This window comes from Vicia villosa, linkage group LG5 (assembly GCF_029867415.1).
Source record: "Vicia villosa cultivar HV-30 ecotype Madison, WI linkage group LG5, Vvil1.0, whole genome shotgun sequence".
NCBI classification, from domain to species: domain Eukaryota; kingdom Viridiplantae; phylum Streptophyta; class Magnoliopsida; order Fabales; family Fabaceae; genus Vicia; species Vicia villosa.
Window position 1 is genome coordinate 112,578,711 of NC_081184.1, and position 15,358 is coordinate 112,594,068.

Here is a 15,358-nt window from a genome sequence, read left to right on the forward strand (position 1 = left end):
CTTTTGGTTGCGACGACCATTTCTTTTCTTTCATGGGTTTTGTTCAATATTTTCCCCTTCCTATTGGAATGAATAAAGATCAGTAGCGACTCTGTTGTATTTCGAGTGTTCCTTACGTTTGGGTATTTTTCGCGCTGCGACACACACCAAATCCAATTATTTTTGCCAAAATTTAGTTCAGAGATACATCTCCAAATTATCTTTAAATTAGTTCAGAGATGTATCTCCAAAAATACAAGGAACATAAACTGCAATTAACTCAGCTAGACCACTGCTAGTAAGATAACCATGTCCGCCACATAGTTTATGATATTCTTCAATTCCATCCTACAAATGAAAGTTGATTAATTTTATTTGAACTTCAAAAGAGTTCACAGCTACAAGGTGAAAAGCACATATATGACACATTACAACTAAAGGGTATACACACACTGACAACAACAAAAACATCCTAATAATTTAAAGTTAGAGAAGATTACTCATTCAGTCAATTATCCCACAAACAAATAGATGACATGACCAAAAAATTAATGGTAAACAAAATATAATGACTTGTATTTCAGGACAAATAACTTTTTCGAGATGAAAATCCAGACTATTAAGATAGAATTCTTATGTATAACTAATCTTGCAAAAGTAGATAAATCAAACATGCTATGGTTAATAGTGTTAATTTTTAATTCAACTTTCAAACTGAAAACAAGGAGGACGTGTAATTATATGCACAATAAAACCTATCAATCTCTTGAAAACATTCATGTTTCAAATAACAAAATGAACTGTATATGATAGTAATATAGGAATGAGAAAAATTCTAAGATACAGCTCCGAGTTTTTTTAAGGTTAATTCGGTAACGTATCTCCAAACTAAATTTTAACAAAAAATGAGATTTAGTGTGTTCGGAGATATATCTCTGAATAAATCCAAAGATATTTTAAAATTTTCGGATGTGCATCCCTTTGTATAAAAATGTAAAGAGAAATTACAAAAAATTAAGATATGCCAAATCATGTCTAAGAGATCATATTCAATTAAGCATTTACCTAGATTTAAATCTAAAACCATTTTTACAATGAAAAAGGTTTTTTAACCGGTCCATATTTTTCAAAAATAAAATATCCAAATCCATTTTTCCATATATCCATATCCAACCCACCTTCATCTCACATCCTCACTAAACACCAAATCACAAAATTCACCCAGAAAAATGCAAGAGTGCACACTGAGTTTTCACGAATCAATGGACCAAGAAGAAAATCCTAAAATTCACCAAAATGTAGGAACTGTGTTTTCTCCAGTTTCGACGAAGACAAATATCAACGAGCTTGAAAAAATCGGTTTCACAAAAAAACCAGATTGGATGGACTCAAAAACCAAACCATGTTTTGGGTTTTATTTGGATATGTCAATATCCAAACCCTATTTTGAAGTCACGTGAATCATTCCCATTTCCCACCAAATCTTCGTTTTGTTTTTCACAAAGAATCATTCTTCACATAACATGTTTGTTTCCAAACTTTCAATCAAACCCGTGCTATCTTTTTGTCAAAGGTTCATCCGTGAGTCATTGTCTACATCTTCTTCTCTCTCTATGCATATGTACAAGTTTTCATTGCACTTTATTAGCATTCCAACCATTTTTGTTTGCTACTGCTTTTATATTTATTCTCATTCACGTGTCTAGTCTTTCTCACTACCTTCAGTTAGGCTCTATAATCCCAATGCTTGCTGAAAAGTTTTGTTCATTTTGGTTTTTTCTCCCAATTGATCTCACAAGTGCTTATTCTAGGAAATAAGTTCTGATATATTTTTGTTTTTACTTTGAAATTTTCAGAAAGATGGAGGCTCTTGTATATGTTATTGTGGCCTTCATGCTGTGTGGTTGTGCTGCTGGAAGGGAATGCACAAACATTCCGACTCAATCGCATACGTTGCAATATGAATTAGGGGTATCAAAGAATGAGACATGGAAGAAAGAAGTTATGTCTCATTATCATGTGACACCGACTGATGATTCAGCTTGGGCAGATTTGTTACCGAGGAAGTTGTTGGCAGAAGACCACCAGCGTGATTGGAGTGTTATGTATAGGAAAGTTAAGAATTTGGGTGTGTTTAAGCCACCTGTTGGATTTCTCAAAGAAGTTCCTCTTGAGGATGTGAGGTTACTGGAAGGTTCTGTTCATGCTGAGGCACAGCAGACTAATTTGGAGTATCTGTTGATGTTAGATGTTGATAGTATGATTTGGAACTTCAGGAAGACGGCTGGATTACCAACTCCGGGTACACCTTATGGTGGATGGGAGGCTCCTGGTTTGGAACTCCGAGGACATTTTGTTGGTATGATTTTACTTTATTCATCGTCATGTTTATGTTCTTCATTTGTATTTGTATCATGGTCTTTGGCAACTGTCTTAATGAATTCTGGGGTGCATGTTCTGTTCAGTTCTCACGAGAACTCTACTCCTGGTCCTGGCTGCAATTTTCAGCTTCTGCATTTCACTTTTGAAGGTTAATTTATATTTGCTTGTTTTTTGATCATGTGAAGGGCATTACTTGAGTGCATCAGCTCTAATGTGGGCCAGCACAAAGAACGATAGTCTGAAGAAGAAAATGTCAGCTCTTGTTACCGGTCTATCCGCTTGTCAGGAGAAAATTGGAACAGGATATTTATCTGCATTTCCCGCTGACTTTTTTGATCGATTTGAAGCTAATCAACCTGTTTGGGCTCCCTATTACACAGTTCACAAGGTATAAGCAAGACTAGATTTTGACTTACGAAAGTGCTTTTGGCCTTAACATTGTGTGATCTCAATTACTCAACTTTGACAGATCATGGCTGGCTTGTTGGATCAACATACTATAGCTGGAAATCCTCAAGCTCTAAAAATGTTGACATGGATGGTCGATTACTTTTACAACCGAGTGAAGAATGTAATAACAAAGTACACTGTACATAGACACTATGATTCCCTGAATGAGGAAACTGGAGGAATGAATGATGTCCTTTACAAATTATATAGCGTAACGGTAGGTTAACTAGTCCATGTAGTTTCTTTAACTCTCTTGTTTCACGTGTTTTATACAAAGTTTTTCACTTGTTGACTATGTAACTATGTTGCTTTGAATTGTAGAATTTAACAGATATGGATTCTATTCCATAGTTGATTAATTTTATTAAGCATGCCATATGTGAAACAAATTTAATGATTATACTATTATAGCACATGGTGCCTGGTTATTCTGAAGTAAAACTGTCATGTTATACAAATATGCAGGGGGATTCAAAGCATCTATTGTTGGCTCACCTTTTCGACAAACCATGCTTTTTAGGGTTGCTTTCAGTAGAGGTAACTCATCAATATTTGTTATGAGATAATTTTGTTTTGGTTAGTTTTGGCTGAAAATTTCAAGAGGTTGCAGCTGTTCTTCAAATTAATTTTAAGAGAGCACTTATAAAGTTATAACTAATGTTAGCTCTCAGATGAGCAATACATAAAGTGCATACATAACATACAATATATACGAGAAAGTTTGGTGTAAAATTTAATTATAGCCTTATTTTTTAACTTAACTTCTGTATTTAAAATAGTGTCCTCTACTTGAATGTTATATATAATATTGTTGTGCTCATCTCCAAATATAGCAATTAAATAGTTGGATGTTGAACTCGGGTATTTGTATTCTAGTTTAGAAATTGTATTTAGTTTTATGACTGGTCCCAAGAACTATTTTTGAAACTCTCTTTTTTCTTGTAGGCTGATGACATAGCTGATTTTCACGCTAATACACACATCCCAATTGTTGTTGGAGCTCAAATGCGGTATGAAGTCACGGGTGATCCACTTTATAAGGTGAGTTCCTTATGCACATTGTAGATTACTGATTTAATTTTCACAAAGTTTTCAGAAAATTATGTTTATTTTCTATGCATTGGTGTAATATAATTTATTTATTTTTCCAATTTTAATGTTTTGAGGGTAAACTTGAGGATAATAATCATTAAAACGCCCCTAGCCTTTCAATTTTTTAAGTGTGTTTTGGTTTGTTAGGATATTGGGACATTCTTTATGAGCATTGTAAACTCTTCACACAGCTATGCAACGGGAGGGACATCAGTCGGCGAGTTCTGGTACTTAGATATCATCCTTTTAAGTTTCAGTTTTTTCATTTGCATTTAAAATTATTCATAGAATTTGATTTCTTTAAGAAATTCAAGCAGAAAGTTTTTGCTGCTTTATTTTTACATGATAACCAGTTCTAGATTTCTTTCTGAAGTCTTTTTATTTCAATTTGTGCAGGAAAAATCCAAAGAGAATGGCAGACACCATGTCAACAGAGAATGAAGAATCCTGCACAACTTATAATATGTTGAAGGTACAACTAAATGACCAATCACTCATGAGTCATGATTCTATTAGTTCGTCATGTAATCCTCAGGAAAATTTTCATAGAATTTCTTTTAACTGTCGAAGAGGGAAGATTTATTATCACATTGTAACTCATTGGTATTATACTTATGAATTATGCTTGAATGTGTTCCTAGGTCAGTATTACATACATACTACTTGATATTCAGGGATGATCCATAGTTTATTTCTGTTGAAGCGTTCATGTTGCCAAATATTGATTTCAGGTTTCACGCCACTTGTTCAGATGGACCAAAGAAGTCTCTTATGCAGATTATTATGAGCGCGCCTTAACAAATGGTGTACTTGGTGTTCAAAGAGGAACAGATCCTGGGGTGATGATTTATATGCTTCCTCTAGCAAATGGGGTTTCCAAAGCTAAAACTTATCATGGTTGGGGAACACCATTTAATTCATTCTGGTGCTGCTATGGAACAGGTGGGTAACTGCATAGTCCTTTTAAGATTTTGTTTACTTTGAAAAAAAAAAAAATCACCCCGGGTACTAATTTATTGTAAACTCCTCTGTTCTCTTACTAGAGTGCTATTCTCAATTTATTTTTCCTTTGTCATTAGGAATTGAATCATTTTCAAAGCTGGGAGACTCTATATATTTTGAAGAGGAAGGGAATAGTCCTAGTCTATACATCATTCAGTATATATCAAGCTCATTTAATTGGAAATCTGGGAAAGTTTTGCTCACTCAGACAGTTATTCCAGCTGCTTCGTCGGACCCTTACCTACGAGTTTCATTTACCTTCTCTCCTAATGAGGTACATTGTCTTATTGCTTCTCATTTAGCCACATATCTTTTCATGATAGTTATTGGAGTTTTGAGGTTATAAATTTATAATGCCATTTGTTTAGCTTTATATAAGAAATCAACAAGATATGTGATATTAGATCCTCCATATTTTCTGACTACAACCCATCATTTCAAAACTTGATCTCTGCAGAAAATTGGGACTTCGTCAACATTGAACTTTCGTCTACCATCTTGGACTCACGCCGATGGTGCCAAGGCAATATTGAATACTGAAACTTTATCTCTGCCAGCTCCAGGTCTGAATCTGTCTTTACTTCCCTTATCTCATGGTGATGGATGCTAGAATGTGTAATCACCAAAATATAAAAACGACGAAAAAGAACAAGCCCTTGCCTTTCATATTTAAGACAGGACATACACACTAGTGAACTATACATGTTTATGTATTTTCCTATAGCAGGAAAAATTAACATTTGAAACATGGAAATAATATTTTACTGTCTTAACCTCTAGGGAATTTTTTGTCAATCACACGCCAGTGGAGTGCTGGTGACAAGCTGGCTCTTCAGTTTCCGCTTATCCTCAGAACAGAAGCCATAAAAGGTAGCTTTTCAAGATAATCTATGAAAGAAATATACATATATTTCATCAAAGAATGTGTTTACATTAGTGATTTTGTGTTTTCAAATTAAACTCAGATGAAAGACCTGAATTTGCATCTCTCCAAGCAATTCTTTATGGACCATATCTTCTCGCCGGTCATACCTCCAGAAATTGGGACATTAAAGCGGGTGCTAACACATCTGTTGCGGATTGGATTACTCCAATTCCTTCCAGTTACAATGATCAACTAGTTTCTTTGTCACAAGACTTTGAAAACTCAACTTTTGTTATAACAAACACAAACCAATCACTCTCAATGCAAAACTTACCTGCAGCTGGAACCGAGTTCGCTCTTTATGCTACCTTTAGACTTATCCAAAAAGATGCTACTAGTAAATCAGTGATTTTAGAACCAATTGATCTACCTGGAATGACCGTAAGTCACCAAGGACCAGACCAACCTCTTATCATGGTAGATTCCTCCCACGACGGACCTTCTTCGAAATTTCTAGTCGTACCAGGATTGGACAGACGAAATCAGACCGTATCTTTAGAATCAGAAAGCAATAAAGATTGTTACGTGCATAGTGATATGAGCCCTGGTTCAGGACTTAAGCTCAAGTGCAAGTCTGATTCTGAAGCTAGTTTTAACCAAGCAACAAGTTTTGTTTTTGGGAAAGGATTAAAGCAGTACCATCCTATTAGCTTTGTAGCTAAAGGTATATACCAGGACTTTATTTTAGAGCCATTGTTCAACTTCCGGGATGAACATTATACAGTTTATTTCAACATTCAAGGTTAAATAAGTTTATCCTAGAAAGGTTCAATTCAAATAATGAAAATTCATTTGTAGAAAGATTAGTGCATGGATTTCATGTGCTTGGTGCTCTAAATGTATGGAATGGATTAAATTTTTTCTTCTGATTTCTCAGTGGAATATAAATGGATTAGTGGATTGTTTTATTCATCTATTATAATTTAAAGCAAAATTTATACACTCTTTTTATTTCTACATATTGTAAATATCAAATGTTTATTTTAAACTAAGTTCTAAAATCATACTTTAGCATACATGCTATATGTTACATGTTTGAAACTTTAAAGAGACAATAAAATTACAAAGGCTATACTTGCGTTAATTAAGTAATCATAATAATAATAAATTTTTATATTTGGGTTTATCCATCCTAACCCAAACCTATTTATTCATGTTTCTGTACGCGACTATGAGTGCATGGTTGAAGTGGCTTGCCGCAAAGGCGTCCATTGTGTTGGAACGATTCTGGCTGAAGATGACTTAACGAAGAAGCAACCGGAATCCTCCCAAAGAGGTGGTTGTGACTAAAGTCGACATGGCCAATGTAAGTGGCTAACACCATTGACTTAGGAATCAAACCGTTCAAACTGTTATATGATAGATCAATGTTTATGAAATATGAGATTTCACTAAACACATCTGGTATAGGTCCTCTCAGAGCATTTCTACTCAAATCCAAATGGCTCATTCTAGAAGCCAACAAAGACCTCGGAATCCTTCCGCTCAAGTTGTTATACTTCAGGTTCAGCGAATCCAGAACCGACATTTGTCCTAATGAAAACGGAATTGGACCGGATAACTGGTTTAATGACAGGTCTAAGTCAGCTAGCCCGTAAATATTTGAAAAGGACCGCGGAATTCGACCGTGTATTCTATTGTGACTTAATAACGCTCGGTTCAGCTTTCTAAGCCGGCCGATGTTCCCGGGAATGGGGCCTTCTGTTAGATATAGCTAGGTTAAATTTAGATCTAAATGGCATAAAAAGAAATTGACATTAAACAAGCTTCATACTTTCTTCATAGCTTCAATATTCAGCAAACTACAATATAAATAGCTAGGGTTTATCCTCTAAATGGGCTGAACATAAAAAGGCCCACAACAAAGAAAAGGAACCAACAAAAAAACTACTAATAGCACCTACTTAATAATAATAATCTTTGAGTAAAACAGAAATTTTCTTTTCTCTCTTGGGCCTATCCAACTTCTTATCAATACTCATAGCCCCAATAGGAACCTTGTCCTCAAGGTTCATGTGAGGAGAGTTAAATTTGTTTGGGCCTTGATGGGAGCTTAACAGAGTTGGGCCGGGTGCACTCTTACCAACATTAGGGTTTGGAGAAAAAGAAACAGCACACTTGTCTTGAGGAAATACCGCCGCTGCTGAAGAGGGAAACAGCTGTTTGGGAGCTGTGGTTTTGGAAACACGCGTGGGACACGTGTCTGCCCCAGGAAGCGCCGCGGCTGTGTGAGTGGAACACAGCTGTTTGTGTGTTGGAGAAGTAAAGGAGGGTACAGCATGCGCGTTGGGAATAGGCAAAGTAGTTGGGTACAGCTGTGTTTGGGACAAAGTGCTGGCCTTTGGATCTTCATCGAACGGCTCAGAAACAGGTTGAAGAGATCCGTTGAGATCCGGAGTGGATAGCATATCACGTGGGTGTTCAGACTTGTACTTTGAAGTTGAAACACTTAAGACTTCATTTTGCTTGCCATAATCATTTAGACCCTTTTCCTCTTCTTCTTCAAACGAAGTTCTCTCTCTCTTTTCTTGAACATTATTCAAAACTTTTTTCTTCTGAATAAAAACCTTCTGAAATCCATCCATATTCTTCCGGTCCTCTCGTTGCATCTGATTGCGACCTACCATAGCGGGTAAGATCTTTTTCACAGAATTACTACTTGTCTCATGGATCTCTGTTATCTTATCAGCTTCTAACTCAACAGCTTTGTCTTGCAGATCCGAATGAACGGGGAGGAGGTGTGAAGGTGGAATATCGCGGAAATCTGTAACCGGTTCACGACCATAGTAAGGGCGTAGCAAGGAGACGTGAAAAACGGGATGAACACGAGAGGTAGAGGGGAGATCCAACATGTACGCTACTTGTCCGATTCGTTTGATGATGGTAAAAGGACCAAAGAAACGTGAAGCTAACTTCTGAGATGAACGTGTTTGGACGGTTTGTTGGCGATATGGCTGAAGCTTGAGTAAAACAAGATCTCCGATTTGAAAAGTAAGCTCCCTTCTCTTTGTATTCGCTTGTTTCTCCATCTGGATCCGGCTTTTAAACAGATTTTGGTTTAAAGTTTGAAAAATCGCTTGTCTTTGTTGCAGGAGTTCTGCTAGTACCGGTTCTGAGACAGATCCCTCAACATAGTCAACCAAGGAAGGTGGGTCGCGACCATAGAGTGCCCGGAACGGAGTCATTTGAATGGCAGAATGATGTGAAGTATTGTACCAATATTCTGCAAGGTGAAGAAACTTGTACCACTTCTTTGGCTGAGAACTGACAAAACAGCGAAGGTACGTTCCAATTGATCTGTTAATAACTTCTGTTTGCCCATCCGTTTCGGGATGATATGCTGTGCTGTATCTTAACATTGTACCTTGTTCTTTAAAAAAAGCTTTCCAAAAGGTACTGAGAAACAATGGGTCCCTGTCGGAGACAATCGACTTCGGTTGACCGTGGAGACGAGCGACTTCGACTATAAAGCGTTTAGCAAGATCCTGAGCTGTGAAATGAGAGGGCATGGCGATAAAGTGAGCAGATTTGGTAAGACGATCGCAAATAACCCATATAGTTGTGTGACCGAAGGAGTTTGGCAAATGTGTGATAAAGTCCATCGAGATGTCTTCCCAGACTTGCTTAGGGACAGGTAATGGTTGAAGTAGCCCATGTTTCTTATGTGTTAGATACTTGTTATGTTGACATTCACTGCATTTCTGAATCATCTCCTTTGTCTCTTTGTATAAACCTGGCCAGCAAAAAGAAGCAGAAATGCGTGAAAGGGTTGCTTTTAGTCCTGAATGACCTGCTGTTGGTGTTGCGTGAAATTCAGCAAGGAGCTTGGGACGGATCTGTTGGAAATCAGGTATAAAAATCTTGGCTTTGTAGAATAACAATCCATTTGAAATTGTGTAGTCAGTCTGAGTTTCATTTTGAATAAGGCTTCTGACCAAACTCTTTCCTGACTCATTTGTGGCATAATATTCACGCAAACTGGAGAGGATATCAGGAATGGGGGAGGACAAAGCAAGTAACATGGGCTCTTCCGCTGTGTATTTCCGACTCAAAGCGTCTGCAACCACGTTGGACTTACCAGGTTTGTAAAATATCTGAAAATTAAATCCTTGCAGCTTTGCTGCCCATTTCTGTTGCTCTGGAGTTTGGATTTTCTGTAGCAATAGATTACGCAAGCTTTTTTGATCTGTGTAGATATTGAACTCTTGACCGATTAAATACTGACGCCACTTTTTTATCGCTTCTGTGACAGCGAACATCTCCCTCACATATACTGAAGCAGCTTGCATACGCGGGCATAACTTCTTGCTGAAGAAGGCGATCGGATGACCATCTTGGGATAACACAGCACCGACGGCAACTCCTGAAGCGTCTGTTTCAACCACAAATTTCTTTGTAAAATCTGGTAGAGATAAGACCGGCATGTCGGTCATTCGTTTCTGTAATTCTGTAAAGGCTGCGGCCGCTGATGTACTCCAAACAAATTTAGTGGATCGTAGCAAATCGGTGAGGGGAGCGGCGAGAGCGGCGTATTGTTTTACAAATCTGCGATAAAAACCGGTAAGGCCCAAAAACCCTCTGAGTGTCGTGAGAGAACGCGGTTGAGGCCAATCCAAAATTGCCTTAATCTTTTCTGCATCTGGTGCTACTGTCCCTTGAGATATAACATGTCCTAGGTAATGAACCTTAGAAACTGCGAACACACATTTAGACAACTTTACCACATAAAAATTGGACATTAGTAACTCAAAAATAATCTGTAAATGAGCTAGGTGGTCAGTAAAATTGGAACTATAGATTAGAATATCATCAAAAAAAACTAAAACGAATTTTCTCAAGTAAGGTCTCAAAAGATCATTCATGGCTGATTGGAAAGTAGAGGGTGCGTTTGTCAAGCCAAAGGGCATGACCAAGAATTCATAGTGTCCATCGAAAGTACGAAAAGCCGTTTTATGTGTATCTTGAGATGCCATTCGGATCTGGTGATAACCTGAGCGTAGATCTAATTTGGTAAAACACTTAGCAGAACCCAGTTCGTCTAGCAATTCATCTATTGTGGGAATGGGGAATCGGTCTTTAACTGTTACCGCATTAAGAGCTCGGTAGTCAACACAAAATCGCCAAGTTCCATCTTTTTTTTTTACTAATAAAACTGGGGATGAGAAAGGGCTGTGACTGGGAGTGATCAAACCTTCTTTAAGCATGTCATTAATGATGGTAGTCATAGCAGTCTTTTGGGAGTGAGGGTATCTATAGGGCTTAACGTTGACTGGGGGGGTGTTGGGAAGTAAGTTTATGTGGTGATCATGTGGTCTAGGTGGGGGAAAACTTGTATGATTTTGAAAGATTTTGGAAAATTTGTGAAGTAGTTTGGTAATTTGAGGTGCAGTATTTGTGGGAAGTTTTTCTAGAAGGGAAGGTTGTTTGTTTGAAAGAGAGGGTGGGCTGGGTTGAAAAATCATGAGATGTAGTGACGCAATCGAGTCTTGGTTGACAAGTTGTTTAAATTGGTGAAAGGTGGTGTGTTTGGGAAGTGTGGCAGAATCTCCTTGTAAGGTCATTGGTGAGTTATTGTGGTTGAAGGTTATTGATGGAATAGAGAAATCTGCTTGAATGGTTCCAAGTGTCCTTAACCAAGCCATACCTAGGACTACATCAGCTCCCTCAATAGGTAGGAGGTAGAAAGGCAATTGAAACTGTTGTTCCTTTAAAATCAATTTGACATTGTTGCAAATACCTTCACATTGAAGGTGAGAGCCATTTCCCACCATAACTGAAAATTGGGGAATTGGAGTAGTTTTTAGATTAAGGTGCTGGGCGATGCGAGGTTGTAGTATATTGTGGGTGCTGCCTGTGTCCACTAAGATCATAACCGGTAATCCACCAATAGTTCCTCGAAATTTGAGAGTTTGAGGAGAGAATTGACCTGTTAGTGCTTGAGTAGATAATTGAAAATAAGTATCTTCTGGCTCTGTCTCTTTAAGGACTTCTTGTTGTTCATTCAACAATTGATGATGTTCTATGGCCTCATCATCACATAGTAGAATTAAGAATCTGCCTGTTGTACACTTATGTCCTGGAATGAACTTTTCATCACAATTAAAACACAAACCTTGGGCTCGTCGTTCCTGAATTTGGGCCTGGGATAATTTTTTAATGGGCAAGGGGGACTGTTGGAAAGGGGTGGAGCTGTTGGGCCGAAAAGTTGATTGGGCTGGGGAATGGTAAAGGCCTTTTTGTTGTGGGGTAGTAGAGGTAAGCTGGTTGGGTTTGGGATAAGGGTTAACATAGGTTTTTGGAAATTTGGGTTTAGATTCCTTGAGCTTTGCTTCAATCAACTTAGCTAACCCAATAGCTTGTGAAATATTTGTGGGGCGTTGAATTGCCATTTCATTTCTAATATCAGCATTAAGACCAGAAATAAAGCAATTTAATATAGCATCTTGTGGTAGACCCACCACTTGATTGCCCAATTGTTCGAATTTTGTTTGATACTCAACAACGGATCCTTCTTGTTTTAATTTGAACAGTTCTGCCTGATGATTATCATAAGTTGATGGGCCGAAACGCAACTCTAAAGCTCTTGTAAAAGAAACCCAATCAGATAATAAATGACTATTATGCATCCATTTAAACCAACTAAGGGCATCACCCTTCATGTAAAAGGAAATTAAGGATAAGCGGTTTTCAGGTGGCATATTATAAAAATTAAAAAATTGCTCCGCTTGAAATAACCAATCAAGAGGGCTAGATCCATCAAACATAGGTAGTTCGAGTTTTGGGGTGCGTGCTGTTGGTAAGGGTGGTATATGGGAGAGATTTGGATATGAGTGTTGGGAAGGAAATTGTGAAAAAGGGGGTTGTTGGGAATAGGGAATATTGAAAGGTTGAGAGGATGATAATATTGTGGGAATAGGAGGGTAGGGTATGAATGTTGTAGGGATGTGAGGATTATGGTATTTTGTGGGTGTAGGCTGGGCATGTGTGTTTGAGAAAGTAGCAGAATTTCTCAAAGGGGTGTTTGTAGGTGACAGATTGTGAAAATTGGGTGTAGGAACCCTAGAAGGAGATATTGGGTTGTGTAGCATACCTGAAGCTGCTGCTGTCCCATGAACAGTAGCGGTGCTGGGTGGCGGTACTGTACCGTGAACAGTAGCGGAGGCAGCATTGTTTCCAGATCCGTGAATAGTGGCAGATTTGCTGTTGCTGCCAGATCCGTGAACAGTAACGGAACTAGGAGTAAGGACTTGCTGCTGTTCCTTTTGAGTAGCTAGTTTGTTGATGGCAGACATGAGGGAGTCAAATCTAGAGTCTTCCACACTTTTGTCATTATCAAACCTTGTTTGGAGGTTGGATAATTCTGTAGATATTTGGTGGAATCTTACATCCATTTGCTCTTGTGTCTCTTGCATAGCATTGTTTAGGTTTAAGGTAGTGATTTGAAGGGCTTCTTCTAAAATTTCTTTAGAAGATGGGTTGGGAGGTTTAGGGGGAGCCATGGGAGGGATGAGAGGAAGGAGATGAAAGCACCAATGTTAGATATAGCTAGGTTAAATTTAGATCTAAATGGCATAAAAAGAAATTGACATTAAACAAGCTTCATACTTTCTTCATAGCTTCAATATTCAGCAAACTACAATATAAATAGCTAGGGTTTATCCTCTAAATGGGCTGAACATAAAAAGGCCCACAACAAAGAAAAGGAACCAACAAAAAAACTACTAATAGCACCTACTTAATAATAATAATCTTTGAGTAAAACAGAAATTTTCTTTTCTCTCTTGGGCCTATCCAACTTCTTATCACCTTCTATGGCATTGTTGCGAAGATCGAGTTGCATTAAATTAACGAGGTTTACAAGTGTAGCTGGAATTCTTTTTGAGATATGATTGTCTGCGAGGTTGAGCATCATAAGCTGAGTAAGATGTCCTATATTATATGGAATCTTTCCGGAAATCATATTTCCGGAGAGATCTATAATTTGGAGAAAATTTAGTCTCGTGATACATTCAGGAATATTTCCCGAAATACCCTTCCAGTCGGAGATAGTAATGCTAGAAATCCGTGTGAGGTTGCAAATTGACGGAGAGATGTGTCCAGTCATGTATCCACTTGTTGTGGTTTTGGTGTGTTTGTAGCGGCGATGATTGTCTCCCACGGTGAGGCCAGGGAGTATGATCTCTGCGACACGACGTGTGGTCGGGTCGCAGCTGATGCCATACCAATTGTAGCAACAGTTGGTACCTCTCCAGGAATGGAAGATTCCGAAGTAAGGCTCGTTAAGAGCTGCTTTGAAGGACATGAGTGCTGCCCATTCAGAAGGAGGACATGATGAGACACTGAGAATTTGTAAGGTCACTAGTAATAATGACATTGCTAAAATTGTTCTAGCACCACACATTTTTCTTTGGTTTATGAATTATTTGACTTGCTATGTAGATTGGAGTGAGTAATTATACAAGTGTTACTTAGTGTTTATATAAGGGGATATCTACATGCTTGTGATATAAGGATTAATGTAACAGTGCATGGTTCTGTTAACAAGAAAGGAATTTTGTAAATGGCAATCTTTTATTTTTGTTTTTATAAAGTGATGATTCTACAATGGTAGAAAGCAATTAGGTAAAATAGTGTGAATCATCTGCATGTGGTGTTTTTTAACTACCTTAAAAAAAATGAATGATTTATCGTCTGAGTGCGATATTGTTTTGTTTGTCGTCTTTGTGTGACGTTTGATTTTCCATTTTCTTTCAATGTTTGTTTTGGTTTAAATTGATCGATCAACTTCAATTCATATTTTAAATCAGATTCAATCAATGACTTGAGCGTCAATATTGTAGATCGTGGATATCGTGAATGTCCTCTACAAACCTTAGTAAAAGGGGGTGGATTCGATGAGGAGCAAGGCAATTAAAAATAATTTAAGTGTGTTGCTTTTTACCCAAAAAAAGAGTGAGGATTGCACTTTGAAGTTTGAAGCTATGTGTGTAGTATCTGATTGAGTGCTGTTGTAGGAAGTTAAAGCAGTTATATTTTTTAAAGTGACAGTAGAACAACTTCTTCTGGTTAGTTATCACATCGGAGTTAAAGTGGCAAAGCTCAAAGTTTATAGTGTAGGTGCTTGCTTCATTCTCACCTCGATCTGAAAAAGTAAACTAAACATTCTTTAACACTTCAACTCCTTCTATTTTAGAATTGTGTAGAAAAACGTCTTAAGAAATTTCGAAAATGCTCTTTAAAATTTGAAAAAAAATATTTTCAAACGTTTCATTTTTCACACTAAAATACGTTTTAAGTGTGACTCATCCTATTTTCCTCTTCAAAATTTTGTCCTGAGATATACTTCCGCATTCATCATATACCCATTTACAACTAATTCATGCTTAAATTAATCATACAATCGTTATGTAAAAAAAAAAATCCAAAAATATACTCCAAAAATATACTTGTGTATTGTGTGATTATTTCAATGGTGACTGTCTTTTGTCCTTTAGTCATGCATGTTATGTTTATATGCGAACACGCTCC

The 15,358-nt window shown here is 37.4% G+C and overlaps 2 protein-coding genes and 1 long non-coding RNA gene across 4 annotated transcripts; 2 read left to right on the forward strand and 1 right to left on the reverse strand.

Annotated features, from left to right (window-relative positions):
• The first annotated feature begins 1,445 nt into the window (after positions 1–1,445).
• On the forward strand, positions 1,446–6,781 carry LOC131602023 (uncharacterized). Of its 2 annotated transcripts, none has more exons than XM_058873969.1 (13): positions 1,446–1,560; positions 1,836–2,338; positions 2,547–2,749; positions 2,831–3,028; positions 3,277–3,348; positions 3,757–3,852; positions 4,051–4,130; positions 4,300–4,375; positions 4,635–4,845; positions 4,983–5,179; positions 5,363–5,468; positions 5,686–5,775; positions 5,871–6,781. In XM_058873969.1, exons 2-13 carry the CDS (start codon positions 1,840–1,842, stop codon positions 6,575–6,577), a joined length of 2,535 nt encoding a protein of 844 aa, XP_058729952.1. In that variant the 5' UTR covers positions 1,446–1,560; positions 1,836–1,839; the 3' UTR covers positions 6,578–6,781. The 2 variants fall into 2 exon arrangements, with proteins under 2 accessions (XP_058729952.1, XP_058729951.1); XM_058873968.1 differs by lacking the exon at positions 1,446–1,560 and adding an exon at positions 1,587–1,703.
• A 122-nt stretch (positions 6,782–6,903) lies between these two features.
• LOC131602024 (DNA damage-repair/toleration protein DRT100-like) lies at positions 6,904–14,263 on the reverse strand. The gene is made up of 2 exons (XM_058873970.1): positions 13,637–14,263; positions 6,904–7,528 (listed from the first exon to the last, which is right to left on the reverse strand). The coding sequence occupies exons 1-2, from the start codon at positions 14,229–14,231 to the stop codon at positions 6,978–6,980; spliced, it is 1,146 nt and encodes a 381-aa protein (XP_058729953.1). The 5' UTR covers positions 14,232–14,263; the 3' UTR covers positions 6,904–6,977.
• On the forward strand, positions 8,371–9,872 carry LOC131602025 (uncharacterized). Its single transcript, XR_009283904.1, has 5 exons — positions 8,371–8,462; positions 8,548–8,821; positions 8,923–9,111; positions 9,213–9,464; positions 9,572–9,872. It is a non-coding gene; the product is annotated as an uncharacterized LOC131602025 (long non-coding RNA).
• Positions 14,264–15,358: the final 1,095 nt, after the last annotated feature.

Bases quoted from the DNA above. Each gene is read 5' to 3' on its own strand.
- LOC131602024 (XM_058873970.1), bottom strand. From the start codon at position 14,231: ATGTGTGGTGCTAGAACAATTTTAGCAATGTCATTATTACTAGTGACC. The intron at 7,529-13,636 runs GTGATAAGAAGT...ATCTAACAGAAG, and splicing joins TCGCAACAATGCCATAGAAG to GCCCCATTCCCGGGAACATC.
- LOC131602023 (XM_058873969.1), top strand. From the start codon at position 1,840: ATGGAGGCTCTTGTATATGTTATTGTGGCCTTCATGCTGTGTGGTTGT. The intron at 3,349-3,756 runs GTAACTCATCAA...TTTTTCTTGTAG, and splicing joins TAGGGTTGCTTTCAGTAGAG to GCTGATGACATAGCTGATTT. The intron at 4,376-4,634 runs GTACAACTAAAT...TATTGATTTCAG, and splicing joins CAACTTATAATATGTTGAAG to GTTTCACGCCACTTGTTCAG.